This window comes from Brachyistius frenatus, unplaced genomic scaffold (genome assembly GCF_029030835.1).
Source record: "Brachyistius frenatus isolate BFR_SWC_R1_liver_20210118 unplaced genomic scaffold, ASM2903083v1 Contig_74, whole genome shotgun sequence".
Classification (NCBI taxonomy): domain Eukaryota; kingdom Metazoa; phylum Chordata; class Actinopteri; family Embiotocidae; genus Brachyistius; species Brachyistius frenatus.
The window spans coordinates 1,555,574-1,574,108 of NW_027210673.1; the positions used below are offsets into that span (position 1 = coordinate 1,555,574).

An 18,535-nucleotide genomic window follows, 5' to 3' on the forward strand; every position below is an offset into this window, starting at 1 on the left:
GCAGACAGGTGGCAGTGTGGCGAATTTGTTAAACCAGTTGGAGCGCAAACAAAGAAGACAGCCCCGCTGCTGTAAAGCCATAGAAGATATTACCAAATTATTTAACCAAATCGTCTCTTATGGTTTCGTGTCCTCTGCTCTGTCGGTGTCTCTTCAGAGACCTGAAGACTGTAACTGGGTGAGTGTCTCTCTCTCCAACTACAGCTAAAGTAAACGGAGTGCTGTGGTGTTCGCTGACATGACAGCGTAAAAGCTTTAAGGTACATTTGAACCACTAAGATGCAGCCTGCTCGTATTGTCTCATGAGAAATGGCGAACTACAGGCGAAAGTAATATTAATGCATGAAGGGCAGGAGCTCCATAACATGACTCAGCATAGTGGAATATGTCTGGGCTGTTGGATTCAGACGCGTTTAGGATTAAAGGAACCAAAACCACAATGTAAAACTACTCCACTTAAATTCAAAGACAACATTATCCCAGTGTAATGTTATACAAATTGATTATTATTATTATTATTACTGTGTATGCAGGAGTTTATGTTGTGACTTCATTTGCAATTTTAAATCGATCGATTTTTTTTTTTTTTTTACCACAAACCAATAAATAGGCCAAAAAAACTAAACAAATTACCTGCGAGTTGTAGTACAAAGTATAAAATAACATTTATATTACTTTCAGTGGTATCCAGATATTGTGCGTTGTATGTTTGGGGAACATTGAAAGTTGTACACATTTGTTTTACTTGGACCATAGAAGCACCTCAGAAGTATTGCACTTGAATAAGTGTTCCTGGTTACAGTCCGTCAATAATGAGTGATTTTGCCAATTCATCAATCACACCATCAGGTTTATCAATTAGATCTAACTTGATTTGTGGAGTAAAAGTGCGGCTGGGTCTTTGTGCTGGTCATATTCAGGTGATCTTACTTCAGTTGTGTTGAGCTCCTTCCATCTTGTGAAATGTTCATTACATGGGTGGAATATTTTATTTATATTGGGCATTTTAAATGCTTAAAACAAGGCATTTACTCTCGCACAAACCCTACAGTGTCTTGGATTGTTTTGAAGGAGACTTACATTTTACAGTTTTGATTGAGACTGATTCTACCTATGCAATGAGCCCTTCACAACATGGAATAACCTGGTATGTGTGAAGCATTAAAATGTGTTTGTATGCTGTCTATAGATGAAAGGAAGATGTATTGTTTTGTTGTTTTGGTTTTGGTTTTAGTCAACGATGGCAGTGGAGAAATTTGTGTTCAACACACTGGAGCTTCTACAGGAGGAGCGGGAAGCTGAAATAGAGGAGACCAGGTATGTAAATGAACATCCCGACTGTGATTCTATCTGACAAAGAGCACTCCGGTGGGTTTGTTTAGTGGACTTTGGAGGAGACAAATGAATAGAAGAGTGCTGAAAAACAAAGTGGCAGAGGCAGAAATATTGTGAGTTTCACCCTCTGGTGTTGGTCAGGCTCCAAACACACGGGGTTCGACATTTCCCACAACGCCACTTGATAGTGTAAGACCGTCCGTGCTGGTAAATGGCCACAGTCAAACGCTACTCTCAGAGTTTGTAATGCAGGTCCTGTGATCAAGCCCAAGTAAAGTTAACCTATATTTTATCAAAGGTTGGAAATGAAGGAAAGCGTTTTTATCTTTTTAGTGGCCGGAGTGGAGAAATACAGAAATCCATAATCCAGTTCCTCCTCATCAAAATATCCCTCCTTCTGCTGAGGACAAATTACATCACTTTTGTATTGGGCTTTCAATTTCAGATACTCAGTTTCATTTTCAGAATACAGTTCATCCTCGATATCAAAAATGTATCTGCATTACATAATTGTCACTTTCACTTTAAGTTATTAAATATGTTTTGGCTTGTTTAATCAGAGTTGTAGACATCTTGAAATGTAATTTCTACTAGTAAGAACATAATGTTGACTTGGAGGAATGTGATTGTGGATATTTAAAATTGCTGGATTCTTGCCAATACACAGCACTACATTTGTGTGCTCCCAGGATTTGGAAGGAGAACATTTCTCTCAAGGATCTTCAAAACAAAGGAGTTTGCCTGCTGAAACTGCAGATAGGAAGTCAGTCCACTGGCCTGTACGGTCGTACAGTTGTTGTCTTCGAGCCGAGAAAGCATCTGGGTTTCTTATCTCTGCCAAGCAACAACTTTGGACCTGGTGAGATGGAGAGAAAAAAAAGCATCTCTGTTTTTTGAGACTTTTCATGCTTTGCTTATTGTGAGATCTTTTTCTTTTGTTCCAGGTGACATCATTGGTTTGTATGACACCGCTGGATGCACTGCAGCCTCACAGATCAGCACAGGGATAGTGACGAGGGTCAGCCAAGTGTCTGTGAGTGTGGCCTTTGACGATTTGAAGGATGGGCTCAGTTTTGATACAGATGCTCTTCACAACCTCCTGAAGTTGGCAAATGACGTCACCTACAAACGAATGAAACAGTGAGTAATCTGAAATATCACAGAGCGTGTAAATAATGACATCGCCAAACATCTTTATTTTCACCGTGTGTTTTGTGATCATAGTGCCTTGAATACATTAAATGGATACAGCAATGGACCAGCGGCCAGTTTGATAAATGTTCTTTTCGGAGATTCAAAACCTTCTTCTCACTCACAGCCAAGTGAGTAAAGCTTTGAAACATATCCTATCGAAAACGATCCGTCTGGTTTTTCTGTGAATTCACGTAGATTTATTCTTTGTGTTTCTGTTTTGTTTCATCAGATGAGATTAAATACGTGAACTCAAACCTAGATGACTCCCAGAGAGAAGCCGTTTCCTTTGGGCTTTCACAGAGAGAACTGGCAGTGATTCATGGACCGCCAGGCACTGGGAAAACCACCACTGTGGTGGAGATAATCCTGCAAGCTGTCAAACAAGGCCAGAAGGTGGAGAAAGCTGAATTAATTCCTGTATATGAAAATATTTTTGTATCTTGTTGCATTCGTCACTGCAGCATCTCAGTCAGATAGGATCCTTTTGATAATTGGGCTCTTGTGGCTGCGCAGGTGCTGTGCTGTGCACCCTCAAACGTGGCTGTGGATAATTTAGTGGAGAGGTTAGCCCGATGCAAGGCCAAGGTCCTGAGGCTGGGTCACCCTGCCAGACTGCTGGAGTCCATACAGAAACACTCTCTGGACGCCATCCTCGCTCAGAGTGACAATGCAAACATCATAGCTGACATCCGTAAAGACATTGATAAAGCTTTCGTGAGTATTTTGGTGTGTGTGCTCCCACTGGCGTCCAGTCGAGTGCCATCGTAAATGAATTGTGACAGGTTGTGTATTTATTAATGGATTTTTTTTTCCAAGCTGGGAATAAAGAAGATGAAGGAAAAAGGAGAGCGGGTGAACTTCAGACGAGAAATAGCGGAGCTGAGGAAAGAGCTGAAAAACAGGGAGGCAACAGCCATCGCGCAGATCCTGAAAAGTGCCGATGTGGTGATGTCAACCAACACAGGTCAGTCATGTCCTCAAGTGAAGGAAATGTCATTGAGTAGCAGCGGTGGTGACGAAAGGCCTTCAGAGAGCGCTCGTCTGTGTCTGCAGGTGCTTGTAATGACGGCCCTCTGAAGCTCCTGCCTGCAGATCATTTTGATTGGGTGGTGATAGACGAGTGTGCTCAGGCCCTGGAGAGCAGCTGCTGGATTGCCTTGCTCAGAGCGCGCAAGTGCATTCTGGCTGGAGACTACAAGCAGCTGCCACCGACTATCAAATCACAAAAGTAAAATACACGTTTTCCTCTTTTTATGCATTCATGCACAAGTAACATTCAAGATTTCATATTTGTTTTATATTTTAGATATTGTCATAAAAAAAATTTCTCTAGCTGAAATGTTTACTTTAGAACAATAACTCCGAAGCATTTTTCTACATTCTTACATCATTATCACTTAATAAGCAACACTCGAGCTTGAAGGACAGGTTCGCAGTTTTTTAAATTTCCTTCATTAAACAATAGCCCGTTGTTCTGGGTTGTGTACCCTCATGGTTGAAATGCACTTATTGTAAGTCGCTTTGGATAAAAGCGTCAGCTAAATGAAATGTTATGTAATGTAATGTAACCTGTCACTCATGTGACCACTACAACTGGCTGTTGTTGTTTTTTTTTTTTCATGTAAGTGATATCAATTCTGTCAAATCAGTCACAGGAAAAAGCTAACTTTAAAACATCTTGTTACATGAGGCATTTCGCTTTCCTATGTTCCCCATACAGGGCTGCTTCAAAAGGCTTGTCTCTGAGTCTTATGGAGAGACTTATCCAGATGTACGGAGACTCAGTGGTCCGTATGCTAACAGTTCAGTACCGCATGAACAGCGCCATCATGGAGTGGGCCTCCAAAGAGATGTACCAGGGAAGACTAACCGCTCACAGCTCTGTGGAGGGACATTTATTAAAGTGAGAATCCACTCGGTTACAGAAAATGTATTTGTGTTTCAGTGAAGGATAACTCTTTAAATTAAAATATAAAAATGTTGATCCAAACAGAGATCTAGCAGGAGTCACGTGTGTCGAAGAGACCAGCACACCTCTTCTCCTTATTGACACAGCAGGGTGCGGTCTGAGTGAGATGGAGGTCGCAGATGAGCAGTCCAAAGGCAATCAAGGTTAAAACATTTTTTTTATTTTAAAAGATACCAGAAGGTTTTTACCATCTGTGTGGTGTAAGATTTAACCCTATGTTTACTGTTTCCTCAGGTGAGGTCGACATTGTTGAACTGCACATAAAGGCCTTGACTGAAGCTGGAGTGAAAGCAAAAGACATAGCTGTCATTGCTCCGTACAATCTACAAGTAAGTCACAGATCTGAGTCGGTCTGCAACTAATATCTATAAACAGATATGTGTATAAGAAAACAGCACCTGTTGGCAGCAGGAAAAGATTTGGGTACCGAAAGTCTTTTAGTTTCTCATGACCAGCACATAGAGGAAGTTTTGGCTTGGATATCTGCTAGCTCCCAAACACCTGACATATTGGTCGTTGTCCCCAGGGGCAAATCATCGTCAGATCAATAGTTGATAGGTGCAGAGATTTGGCTACAATGAACAATTATTTCCATTTTCAGTTAATGTATTTGTTTCCAAAATGTCAAAGAAAAAAGTAAATCGAACAGCCCAGAATATGAAAAATACTGATCTTAGTGTCATGTGAGACTGAAAATTGTTGCAAAACATGAAAAATTACAAGCTGGAATAATATAATGCTGAATATTTTTACATAACACTGACTGAAAATTAAACAATCATTAAAAAAAACACGTTTTATGATCAGCTGACCTATTGTTGCAGGTCTAGTTTTGAGTAATTGTATTTTAGAATATATCTGAACTCATTGTAATAATGTAAAACTTTCTCAATGTTTAAAAAAAAAAAAATATCCAAACTATCATTTAGATCAAAATTATCACCCAAACCTTAAAAATAAAAAATGTCTGAAAATAATTGAATGATATAGTTTTTATGTTTTTATTTCCTTTAAGGTCGATCTTCTGCGTCAGAAACTGTCTTCCAGACATCCAGAGCTGGAGATCAAGTCTGTGGATGGATTTCAGGGCAGAGAAAAGGAAGCCGTTGTGCTGTCGTTGGTTCGGTCCAACAGAAAAGGTCATTTCTGAGTGTGGAGTCCTTTTGATTCCGTCACATCATGAACATTAGCTGCATTCATTTACTTGACAAACATGTTTGTCAATTCCTTTATTATAGGTGAAGTTGGATTTCTGGCAGAGGACAGAAGGATAAATGTTGCTGTGACACGTGCCAGACGCCACATCGCTGTAGTGTGTGACACACAGACCGTTCAGAATCACGCTTTCCTTAAATCCCTCATCAACCACATGACCAAGTTTGGTGAGGTCAAAACAGCATTCGAGTACATTCGAGATATCGTGCCACAGAACTACACCCGCGACCCCAAAGACACAAAGACTGCCAGCTCCTCCACATCTACCAGACAGAAGGTCAGAGATCAGCCCTCCAGTAAGGTGAAGCAAGGAAAAAAGAAATCCAGTAAGGAAAATACAGCTGGTTCAGAGAATCACGCGAAGTTCGGCACGTCAGCACTGACGGAGCACGAGCTGAACAAGAAAAGATGCGCTGAGATCAGAGAGCAGTTGGAGAGCTTCATGAAGAACTTCAGTCAGCGTGATCTACAGTTTCCTTCATCTTTTAACTCTCATGACCGCCTGCTGGTGCATCAGATCGCTGAGGAGCTGGGCCTCGTTCACGAGAGCAAAGGGGAGGGGAGCAACAGGTGCATCACGGTCTCCAGGTCCCTGGAGTCAACAGGAGCTGAGGAACCGACACAAGAAGAACAAGAACAAGAAGAAGCCAAAGAAGAGGAAACGGCCCCGAAACCCCGAACTGAGCCAGTGTGTCAACCTTCATTAGACCTGAAAAATTTACATTTGGAGAGAATGAAGAGGGAGCAGCTGAAACGGGAGGAGAACTCTCAAAAAAAAAAAATACACAACAATCCTCCAGCTCAGGCGCAGCAGTCAAAGAAGGCCAAAGGTTTGCATCCGAAACCTCTAATAAAAACATTCCGAAAGACACATCTGAAAGTGTCTTCTAATGCATCTTCTGGATTTAACAGATTTACTCTGCATCATTTTTGTTCCAGAAAAGAACCGAATCAAGGGTGGCGCCTGCGACATCGCTGCTGCCGCGGCTCCTGATGATGACTTTGACACACTCATCAGCGCTGTCATGAAGGCTGACAGTATTTGTAGTTTTGTCAAGTGTAAAGTGTCTCTACTTACACTCGGACAGCTTTGCCAGTTCTGCAACAGGCAGTACTGTCTCAGCCATCATATACCAGAGGTAAGAGGGCGACCCCAACCAAGCACTGTTCGGTTTGCGTTGTGGTTTTCTTTATCCTGGTATCACACCAAAGCATGTAACACATCCACCTGTCCACTAGAGGGCAGTATGTCAGTGTCACTTTTCACATTAGGTCAGTAGGGCGGACCGATGTAGGTGGTTAAGTGCAAGGACGTTGAAGTTGGACATTTCTTTTCTAAATGTAGTTGAGCGGTGGTGGAGTTTCAGTCCGTTTCGGCGCATATGGATTAGTTAAAGGCTGCTCCAATAGTTTCAAAATGAATCCAACGTCTACACCCAGTTGGATGCAACGACTTCAACTGATTCCTTACAGAGTGTACACAGACCTATATATTCACACTATATTGACACTATATATATTGGGGTCTGGTAACACATGGCGACCTTGCATAGGCCTAAAAAACAATGTGGTTTAGGAAAACAAAAAGTACTTGGTTAGGTAAAAGTTTTAAACTTTGAAAGAGTTACTCTCTCGAGGACTTGAACCCCGGACTCTTGGATCAAGGTTTACTGTTTTATCCATCCAACCCCTTTTGGCCTGTCTACATGACCACATGGACCTTAACAGTTTTTCACTTTGTCAAATTACGTAATGTGATGTGTGCCTACTTTTCACGCTGAAGACCCGATGTCCTCCGGTGGACTGGCGGGGATGTTGGATGCTTTGGCGTGGTACTGTGGCTGTGTTTAAGCTATGTTGGTGTGATTTACCAGAAATGATGATACATTTGCTGCTAAAAAAAAAATATATATATATATATATATATATATATATATGGATGACACCAGGAGAGTATTTTAACTTGTTTGTGTTTTTCCAAAAATTCTAATTGTCATGTCGGTAACGCTTTTTAGGTTCATGGCTGCGGCGATAAAGCCAAGTCTCACGCTCGGATGAGAATAAGCAAAGAGGGTGTTCTTTACGCTGGCAGTGGGAAGAAAGACAAATCCATGGACCCAAATAAGAAAGCCTATCTGCAAAGAAAACTGGACTCTAGACTTAAAGACATGTCATCTCAGAGGAAACCAAAAAACAAGGAGAAGGACAGCTAATGTCATCAAATTAATAAATCTGAGGACTTTGTTCTGAAAAAGATGATACAGTTCAAATGTTTATAGTCCTGTGATTAAACGTGCTGTGACCTTCACTGGATGCAGTGTGGTTTTGTATAATTTCCGGCTGAATTTCTTGTGTGAAACATGGGATTCATTAAATCAAACTTGTATCTATAAAACAGAACATCTGCTCTCCCTCTAGAGAGATGTGTCTTCTGTTCTCGAGTCTATTCTACATCCACTTTTATTGTCAGAGGACAGATTGTCAGTGGGGTTGAGTTTTTCCCGTCTTCATACAATCCAGGAGAGAAGAAGGGGAAAATCCTCTCTGTGAATCTGTCTTTGAACGTGTGTATCGCTGTTAAATCAGCAGCGTTGGTGAAAACGACCTTTCCTTTTTCATAGTCCAGCGCGACGGTAATCGTGTCAGGCTTCTGCTTCATCACGAGCTTGGTGCGAGGTGACGTCTGAGCCCAGAATGAGTCTCCATTGCACAGGCCAATTACCCAGAAACCCTCAGTGGGGTTGAGAAAGATTGTACTCTTTCTCTTGATGGACTCTCGGGCCACTCCGATGTGCCAGTCTTTGCCTTGGCCCACCTCCACGGTCCAGCTGTGCTTTCCAGACGTAAAACCGTCGGCTCCCAGCACACACACACGGCTGGTGCAGCGTTCAGGGTTGTCAGGTACGGGAAGTTTCGTGCTGTACCGCACGCAGGTCAACTCCTCAGAAAATTTTAAGTTGGACTGGGCAGTGTTTGGATCCAGAGTGACCGGAACTGGAAAATATATAGTTCAGTAGATTGAAAATATAACTACAGTAAACTTTAATTTACAGTCAACTGTTCACCCACCATATTTGACAGCGTTGGCTATTTTCTTCCAGATTCCATACTTAAGTGATCCCAGGTGCTTTGCAGAATTTATCAGAATATCTCTGACACACTCCGGCTCTTGAACGTTGCATTTGACTCTGAAACATGTTGAAACAATTACAAGATTGTCTTATGGAGACAGTTTGTGCTGATTTTAGCAGGTAGTGGCTTATACATACCTTTTCTTTGTCTGCTTGTAGTCCTTTTTAAGTTAAGGGGAGGGAGGGAGAAAATAAAAACAAATTTAAATACTACACAAGAAAAAAATCACATGTATTGGAGGTGCACATTTATTTGAAATAGATGAAAAGTGTGATGTGTGGACTGCTCTTAAACCACATGTATACTGTATGTACACACACACACACACACCAGTAAGCTCTTTATGTTACTGTTGAGATTGTGGGACAACAATTAAAATAAACATAAAGAAATGTTTTAAATCTCACTACTGTTTTCTTATATGCTTAGTTATACTGACACCAAGAGGATTGAACAATATTAAATAAAATTAGGTTAAAACTTACTTTTTGTACCTTTTTCTGTGTTTTAATATGGGAAAATATGGGTCAGCATGTGGGAGGGTCTTCTGTGTTTTAATGTTTTTTGTCATGTTCAACATCCTAAGTTTCCTCCCATTTTACTCTTCTGGTTATTTTTGATATATCTAATATACTTGTATACATTAAACATTGTATGGTTTTCATTTAGCTCGGCTAGAGGGCTTTACATTTCTAAACATTTTGACGTAAAGAAGAGATGACTGTGATAAAAAATATCCATTGAAATAATTTGTAATTTTACAACAAAAAAATTGCAGAGAAAATAATCAGTGAACACTGTGTTGTAAATGTACCTGTAAAAATGGTAGATCCTTTTCTCGGAGGGCCATTTCCACATCACTGATGGTGGACGATAGAGTTTCAATCTGGTCTTTGATGTTTTCTAGCTTCTCACACATCACCTGGATCTTTGTTTCCTCTTCTCGTTTGAGCACCTTCAGTCTGGTGTTTTGCTCCTCCCAGAGGAACTGGTGGAGCTTCTCAAACTCCTCCTTAATTACCTTCTCATTTTGATATGCTTGGGTCTGTAATGGTGAGAAGCTGGTTATTTATAGCAGTAAACAAAAATGTTTGTCGTGCTGAGACGGAAGTGTAGCCTATTTAATACCTCACTCTAAGATTCAGCATTAAAAGGCCATCAATGGTGACATGTACATATAGAGCTAAATGAAAAACTCATGAAGGACTCAACAAGATTTACCTGGATGTAGGTTTTTGTTTCATCCCACTGCTTCTTTGTCTTGTTCAGTAGTCTGAGTTTTTTCCTCAAGGCCTCCAGCATGGCTGAAACTTCTGCCTGAAATGTACACAAAAAGAATCACAAGTTAAAATCTGGAACTGAAATTGATAGAAAATTAATTAGCCACTATCCTGTTTGCAGTTTTCTACTGTGTTTTATTTGATCACAGTGAACTAAGTTCCTTTGAGTATTTGTGAAGATGCCACCTTGGAGTCTGTCTGTCTGTCTGTCCGTCTGTCTAATGTGACAGAGCAACTGGGTGTTTTCCTATCTTACTTGGATTATTTACTAAATGCTCACTGCAATCCATTCTCTATATAAAAATGTATCATTATTTGAGAAAACATTAATCAATAATGGGAGAAAAAAGAGCCCTGATGAAAACTCCTTTTAAAAAACTACAAAAAATACAGTCTTTCTAGTTTTGTAGTGTGTGTGTATACCAACAGCCCCACGCCTGCATTTCTTTTCCCCAGTTTCTATTTTTACTGTACCTTCTTCTGATGAGCTGCTTCCTCTACGGGGCAGCATTCATGCACTTTATGCTGTTTTGACACTTGGCAGACGAGACAGATTGGCTCTTCATCATTGTTACAAAAAATCTTCAGCTTCTCATTGTGAAAGAAACAAACTTCTTGATTCTTGCTGGTGTACCTTTGCGTTTGATATTCCTCTGCAGCTATCTTTAGTGCCAAATTGATGGGAGGCCTCCCGGGGACAGACACAGAGCCACACACAGGGCATTCTCGACATCTTTTCCATTCCCAGAATTTGTGTAAACAAACTCTACAAATATTGTGGCCACATTTCAAAAGAACAGGAAGACAATAAATCCCGGAGCACTGAGGACAAAGCAAGTCCTCTGCAGAGAGATTCGCTGCCATCAGGTCGAAGTGTTCCTGTAAAGTGAAGTTACGAGAAATACTTCCTTCACATTCTTCAGGTGACGTGAGTGTAGGCGGTACAGCTTGCAACACTTGGTGGAATCTCATGTAAAAGTTGGACAACGAGTATGACTGGTCAAATATAGGTATGTTCAAGTCATCCTCATGTCAGCACTGTTCACTTTCAGTTTGAAAACTAGCAACAGAAACAAATTTAAAACACATTTAGAACATAATATTAACGCTGACATTCACTTTAAGTGTACTTTATTTTCCATAATGAAATCTTTCCATATTCGACACAGTAACATGGTTTGACTAAATGCATAAATATATTAACAATGCATTGTAGTCAGACTCTAAATCAAATAAATCAAGGTTATATCAACATGATGTCTAGAAAAACATAAATCTACATGTATTTAAATGTTGTGGTATTACTGCATTGTATCCTCAAAGCTTGGAGGCAAAAACAGAGGTAGTTAAAAGATGAGCGGCCGTACTGTCAGTAAAATCGCTTTTTATACCCCAGAACCAAGAAAAAACTGTAGATAATATCTATATTTTTACACTGACTGTAGCTACAGGTAAACAGGCAGTGAATCAACAATTATTTTGGATGCAGAGACCTCAAGCAAAATACCAGAAGCTGTTCAGTCATGAGGTCGTATAGAGAGAAATATAAGTGCTTGTGCAGTAAAAAGTAAATGTGTTGGTCTCTCTCTTCTTGTGCTGTCAGCCTACTCACATTTTGTATGGAGAGAGAAAAACAAAGTTACAGTATTGTGTGTTCTCTTCAAGCATGAAGCATTTTTCCACCTCTTTTCTTTAACTCTGAATCTTTCAAAAGGGTCAGTGATCCTTGTTGAAATTGTGTCGTTAACACAATATCAGGTATTTATCCTGCTTTCAATGTATAATTGAACTCACCAGTTTCTCCCATCCATGAGAGAAATAGACAAGAAGTCCAGTAAAAGGAGCTTTCAGTTTTTTGAGGAAAATCTACAATATATAAAATTTTTGTGAATAAATTCAAAAAGGATATGAATGATAAAAGTCACTGAATATTAAGATATACTATAATAAACAGCTCTAAATAAGTAAATATGCAGTAACATGGATTCATATTTTGATGTTCGTGTTGCTTGGCATTGTAAATAAAACATGCAACAACTCATTGATATGATAGCTGAGGTGTTTTTTTTGGGCTTTCTGCCTAAAAAAAATGTTTATATTACAATGCCTTCGCAAGTAAATATTCTTAATGTGACCATTGAGATTTTACCATTGAATTATATTATTATATTTACAAGTACTACAAATACACTACATTAAAACATATGTATGTATCTCCCCTAAATAGTTGTGTATAAGTGTGTGATTGGTCAAAGATCCTTTCCCAATTGGTTTCCTTCCCAACAATATTTGTTCTTAAATTGCAACAATATTACGTTGATGTCAAAGTTAAGAGTAAAACATTCCCAGAAGTGAAAAGCAAAGGAATTTCTATGAACACAATGTGTGTTGATCCTGCTCCTTAATCTCTGTGAATAAGAAAGAAAAAAACAAAACAGTTGCATGTACCTGTTTTGTAAAGACATACTAGTTTTTGAATGGTTAAGAGATTTTAGTTAATTTTAGGTTTTACAAAACACCTCAAAAAAGTCTTACTTTTAAAACAAATTAACATGAGAATAGTATGTACATGAATACAATAATAAATATGCATGATATCAGTTAGATTCAGAAATGGCTCAACTGTTGGATGTGGTGTAAAAAGGTTGTGTTGGATTTGAACAACAAGCCGTGTAACTACGATTGCTGACATATCACTGAATTATTCTGCCAAAGATCATTTCATCTCACTTAACAACTCTAATGCATAAAATAGCCACTACACTAAATCATAAATGTTCTTTGGACGGTCCATATCCTATTTAAATGCTGCAACAAGTGGCCAGTCATCAGAGATAATGGCGGTTCTTCAGCTTGTCTTGAAATGCAACACTGTCAGTAATACCTCCTCTGTCAGCTTCAGACTGATGTCTAAATAGGATGGATGCCTTGATCGCATCCTCTGAGCCGCACTCCGGGTTCAGTTCAGCATCCCCTGCACAAGGCCGAGAAGTGTTACTCCTCAAACATCTCGGGCAAATCTTGAGGCTGCTTGCTTCTCTCAGATCAGTCAGGAGCCTGTGAGGCATCTCGCTGTGTCTGCAGATCCAACGCACAAACACGTCCTCGCTCTCACACAAATCCAGGCTTCATGGAGGACTTGAAACATTTAGGACAACCCTTTGTCCCGTTTGTCTGCAGACACCTGAAAGCAGAAAACAGCCACGTGTCAAGAGTTAAAATGAGGACATACACATATTAAACTACGCATTTGAAACTAAGTCTGAGAGTGAGCAAAGTCTGTATTACAGTGGATACCTCTTTATTAGTTATGGGTGAAGAAAGTCAACACTTCTGAAATAAAATGTAACTAGAGTATGTATAAACTGTGAAATAGGCTGTGAATAAACACCCACTTCAGGTGGAAAATGTGGGAACAGGGTAAGGCCTGCAGCTTTTGGTCCCTGTCCCCGATGGACTCTCCACACATGCCGCAGTAGAGCTCCAGCTCCTCGACGCACTGCAGGAACTTCACCACCTGCTCTCTGAGCTCCTCCTGCTGCCCCTGGCTGCGGTAAATCCCTTCACTCAGGCAGTGAACCTTCAGCGTACACAGCTTGTATACAGGAAAAACACAAGTCAGCATGACATGTAGAGTGTGTGAGTGGATTATAGCGCTTGTGTGTAGCGTGCGTATGGATTAACTTGCATCATTTTTGCTTCATTTATTGTTTATTGTTGATTAAATGTCAGAAACTATTGACAAAGTCCATAGATGTCTCATTTTGTTCAACCGACAGCCGAAAGCCAAAGATATTCAGTTAAATTATATATGACAGAAAAAGCCTTGAGGAGGTTATTTTGTCAACTAATTGATGAATCAACTATCAATAATTATTACTCGTTTGATTTGTCCTGTTTAAAAAACATCAGCTACCTTGTTTCCCATCCCATCTGCCAGCTCCTGTGCTCGCTGCAAAGAATCAAGAGCCTGGAAAATAAACAAGGTCATAATTACGACATAAGCGCTTGTTATGAGACCAATAAAACAATCACATCAGTTTTATTTTATAATTGGGAGATTTATATAATTGTAGGTACCTTGTCAAATTCTTTCTGCTGAAGCCAGCACTTTGCGACTCCCAGATAGACCTGTGTTTGTCCAAGACGGTTTCCAATCTCAGTCATAATGCCCAGTGCAGACTCATAACGAGGGAATGCTTTCTAAATGGACGGAGAGAGAATAATAGTTTAGCACACGGTCGTCTTAAAAACAGACATCTAAATGCTAAGAGTCTTTAACTTTCAAAAAGCACAACAAGTGTACGAGGCAAAGAAAAAAATGTATCTTTAACGACCGAATACAAATTTGCACCGATATGGATGCAATACTGACGCCTTACATCAACGTCATGCCTGCAGCGATGTATGTCTGCAAAGTTCAGTAGGCACAGAGCCTGCAAAGGCCGGTCGCCATGCTGCAGAGCGATCTTCATAGATTCCTGTTGAAGCACAAGACAAGAGGATTCAATGGCATAAAAACGAGACTTCAGAGGGGAGTCCTACGCTTGACTTCTGACACCAACATGCTCCACAAATCCAATGGGAAATTATGGGAAACCTGATTTAGAATTATGGTTTGTTATTGGCAGCTACATGTTCTTTAAACTGCAGTACTCCATTATACAGAACTGTAATGTATAATATGTATATTTCAGGTTCAGGTTCAGATGCAGTGCTTTGGTTTATATCTACTACAGAACTGTTTACCATCCCAACACTAACACGTGAATCCGGAAGCTAAAGCCTGCAACCCCTGAAACTACAGTGACACAAATGAATGCAGTAATTTTTCCCTGGTAGCTTTAATATCAGTATATATTCAAATAAGCCACAGTGAGAGGCGATGGGGAATCTAAGGCGCTGTTGCTTCACCTTCAGGACTCCTCTCGGGTTTTGGTATTCTGAATATGACAGGATGTGTAAATTGTTTGGCTAAATATGTTTGGTAAATATAATAAATCTGAAATGCATCCTGCTGTCTTGTTACTATAATTTTACACTCCAAGGCAATGACATCAAGTTATTTTTCACCCTCTGTACATAATTAGAACAGAGTGAGGACCAAAGCCACCCTCTTCATTAACACTTTAAACTGCGCCTCTGTGAGCATATTTTTGTCGAGGTTTAGGCCCCGTACAGCAGAACAACTGGCACTCGCAACTGTCGGCAGCACAACAACTACTACATCTGCATCGCCGACACCGGAACAGCCACAGGCATCAAGAGACGGCAAGTTGGTGAGGAAACCAAAACTGTGACATTCTCAGTTTGTTCTCCGAGGACGGTAATGATGTGTTGGACGGTGATACAACAATACCTCACAGCACTCCATGGCGTCCGGCAGGCGCTCCAGTTTCCTGTAGGCTACAGACATGTGGTACTGGCTCATGGCTCGATACTTGAGGCTCCAACCTTTGCCATAGTCATTGACAAGCTCAGCTGCTTTGCAGGGGAAGAACAGGGCTTTCTCATAGTCCTGTTGGCAGACGTGAACAACAAGTAAGACCTTGGATGTCCAGTTATTTTCCACAAATGGCCGCATATCCCATTTAGATTCCACTAACGTCAGCATTTTGGTTGGTTTGTAATTGTCCTTCTATGAGAACTCAGACAGTATTCAGAGAAAGAATCTGAGCAGAAACTGAGGGTTTGTCGACCTGTGTGTCCCTGCGTTACTTTGAAGCGTGTAATACTTTTTGTTTCACAAAATAACGTGACATATGAGTGCATTCTTCAAACGCCACTTCATCACGATCCCATTGAAACCTATCCTCCATGGGAAGCCGGGGGATTACACTTACAAATCTCTGATGTCAAGGGTACTACATAAACCCCCACCAGACAGCCTGCTCACTCTGCCCTTGTTGTACAATGCCCAGTACAACACAAGATATAACCATTGATGATGTTTGCTCGGATGCTCTGAGGTGTTGTCATACTCTGTAAATGCGCTGGCAAAATAAGTGTTGATTGTGCAATCAAAGTCACACGTGCAGGTCGGTTAATGTTTTACCCAAATAACATAGCTGAGGGGTCTGAAATGTATTTAGTCTTCTTGTCTATGGTGTCATAACTAATGCTGAGCAAAGACGCACACGAAATATTTGCAGTGCAGCACAGATTAAGATCACCAAAATTCTGCTTTCTGTTGATGTGGATCAATCAAATCACATTCGATGAACAGCTGTATATTGAGTACCTTCAGCTGGACATAGATGTTCCCCAGACTGCAGCAGACTCTGCACTCCAGCATCTTGTCATCGTTGTTGTGTGCGTAGCGCAGGGCCTTCTCGTAGCTCTCCAGCGCTTTCTGGAAGACACTGAGGCCCAGGAAGGCGTTGCCCATGCTAAGACATACCTGGCCGTTGAGCTGCAGGCTGACAGTGGTACCCTGCATGTTTAAGCAGGTCTTACAGTAGGACACGGTTTTCTGGAAGTCGCACAGCTTCTCATTGCTGCGCGCCAGGTTCAGGTAGCCCTCCGTCAGGTAGTCCGGGTCCTCCATTTCTCTGGCTGTGTCGATTTGATCAAGGGCGTACTGCAGAGAAAGGATGAGAGTACGACGATAGAGGCTACTTGGAAATAATCAGATGGATTCAAAAATAGAAGATATCTGATAAAAGTATTCAGGCATAAGGCCTCTGCTTTATAACGTCCTCATTAGAACTGGGTTAGTGAGGGTGGGTGCTGTTTGAGTGAGGACGATTATGTCAACAAGACACCCCACACTGATACTTAGGTTGCAGGGCACTTATTTACTCTGCATCGTGTGGAAGCCACAAATTAACCCGTGCTTGTCTAAATCGCTGGAAAAAAGGGGGAAGGAGATCCGTGACGTCTTCTCAATAATCAATCATCTCTGAGACACTGGAAATGTTAACATGCTACTACAGCATGAACTGTACTAGTCCTGAGAACACATGGTGACATCTAAATAGCTGAGATATTCAGTGACAACCACCAACTCAGTTTGCACACAGACACACACACACACACACACACACACACACACACACACACACACACACACACACACACACACACACACACACACACACACACACACACACACACACACACACACTCTGCTGGTTGCATAACAAAATATGATCACACAGTTTAAAGAATATGAGAAATGTCTTGCAATGATACAATTCAATCCTGTTTAGACTTGAAATATCAATACAGGAAACTGAAATGATTCCTTCGTTGCACATTTTGCCAAAATTAAACCTTTAGAAGAAATAGTCTAGTCATCTATGTACACTGATTAAATGGTATTTGGTTGGCTATAGTGAATGAAGTCATTGTTTGTGGCATACAGCTGGAGGCTTACCTTGAGCATATCTTTGTATTTCCCCATTTCTGAGTGAGCTGTGATCAGGCACCCCAGCACCCGAAACTTCCCTCCAGGATCCGAGGTCTTTTCCAGCACTTTCGTCCACACATGCAGGGCTTTGTCTGTCTGATTGGACTGATACAACCTCAGGCCCTTCTCTATCTGCTGCTTGGTTTGGTCCTGGCCCATCTCTGGTGCAAGGCGCCTCATAAAAATATTCATTCGTTTAGGCCATGCAACTCAGTGAGGCAGCAAGAAAGTAGATCCTTGCCATGCACAGTACAACTCCAAAGAAGATCCCTTGAAGATGATCCTCTGCGAGGTCGGTGCCAGACGGCCTACCAGATCCCGCTCTATCAGCTCCGGCTGTGCTGAGACGGAAAGGAAACTGGATCCACCGAAGTAAAACGGCGACACACCAAGACCATTATCACCAGACGCTTTGTGGGGAGCTGGAGGGCCGAGAAAATATCTTCCCCATTTAACCACGCAATGATCCCCTCTCACCATCAAGTGTTCAAAAATTCTCCCACAGATTTCCGTTTGAAAAACGTCAAAGAAACACGTTTCCCGGCAGACTGCTAGCAGTGATATCCCAGAATATCTCCTCCCTCCACACCCCAGCAAAAGGAATTCTCAGCACCCCCGTGTCCAACCCCCTCCACCTTCCTCCTACTGCTGGCGCTACAGCAGATGGCCTTGTCACTCTAGACCATGTGTCTCTTCAGGAATTATGTTCTGCCCTCAGCAAACAGCCCCAAGGTCACTGCAGCTCCTAGCCATCTACCTTCACACGAAACCTCACTCTCTGACCAACACTGGACTGGGATTTTGGACATTACAAACCTTTGGGGCTTTGACAACACTCATCGACAAAAGGAGCCGAGTAGGGTCTCACATGTGGGGCTGTGAACTGTGACAGGGCGGCTATGAGCAGCTTCATCACCCCCCCCCACACACACACACACACACATTAAAAGAAGTGCGTGTCAGACGGTGCTCGTCGTGGCTGTTAGTTCCTGTTGGGAG

At 41.3% G+C, this 18,535-nt stretch overlaps 3 protein-coding genes across 3 annotated transcripts; 1 reads left to right on the forward strand and 2 right to left on the reverse strand.

Moving 5' to 3' along the window:
- The first annotated feature begins 40 nt into the window (after positions 1-40).
- On the forward strand, positions 41-8,021 carry ighmbp2 (immunoglobulin mu DNA binding protein 2). Its single transcript, XM_069708285.1, is given in 16 exon segments — positions 41-178; positions 1,235-1,317; positions 2,025-2,194; positions 2,280-2,475; positions 2,560-2,657; positions 2,759-2,922; positions 3,043-3,243; positions 3,346-3,493; positions 3,583-3,757; positions 4,250-4,432; positions 4,523-4,641; positions 4,733-4,827; positions 5,514-5,637; positions 5,737-6,650; positions 6,652-6,852; positions 7,729-8,021. Coding segments are annotated over 15 exon segments (3,063 nt in total). The 5' UTR covers positions 41-178; positions 1,235-1,240; the 3' UTR covers positions 7,927-8,021.
- Positions 8,022-8,156: 135 nt separating this feature from the next.
- Positions 8,157-10,989, reverse strand: LOC138626447 (zinc-binding protein A33-like). Its single transcript, XM_069708095.1, has 6 exons — positions 10,600-10,989; positions 10,067-10,162; positions 9,660-9,890; positions 8,983-9,005; positions 8,783-8,901; positions 8,157-8,707 (listed from the first exon to the last, which is right to left on the reverse strand). The coding sequence occupies exons 1-6, from the start codon at positions 10,987-10,989 to the stop codon at positions 8,157-8,159; spliced, it is 1,410 nt and encodes a 469-aa protein (XP_069564196.1).
- A 250-nt stretch (positions 10,990-11,239) lies between these two features.
- rapsn (receptor-associated protein of the synapse, 43kD) lies at positions 11,240-18,122 on the reverse strand. The gene is made up of 8 exons (XM_069708292.1): positions 17,504-18,122; positions 16,367-16,705; positions 15,485-15,643; positions 14,508-14,606; positions 14,206-14,328; positions 14,042-14,095; positions 13,521-13,720; positions 11,240-13,309 (listed from the first exon to the last, which is right to left on the reverse strand). The coding sequence occupies exons 1-8, from the start codon at positions 17,726-17,728 to the stop codon at positions 13,237-13,239; spliced, it is 1,272 nt and encodes a 423-aa protein (XP_069564393.1). The 5' UTR covers positions 17,729-18,122; the 3' UTR covers positions 11,240-13,236.
- Between the last annotated feature and the right edge of the window lie 413 nt (positions 18,123-18,535).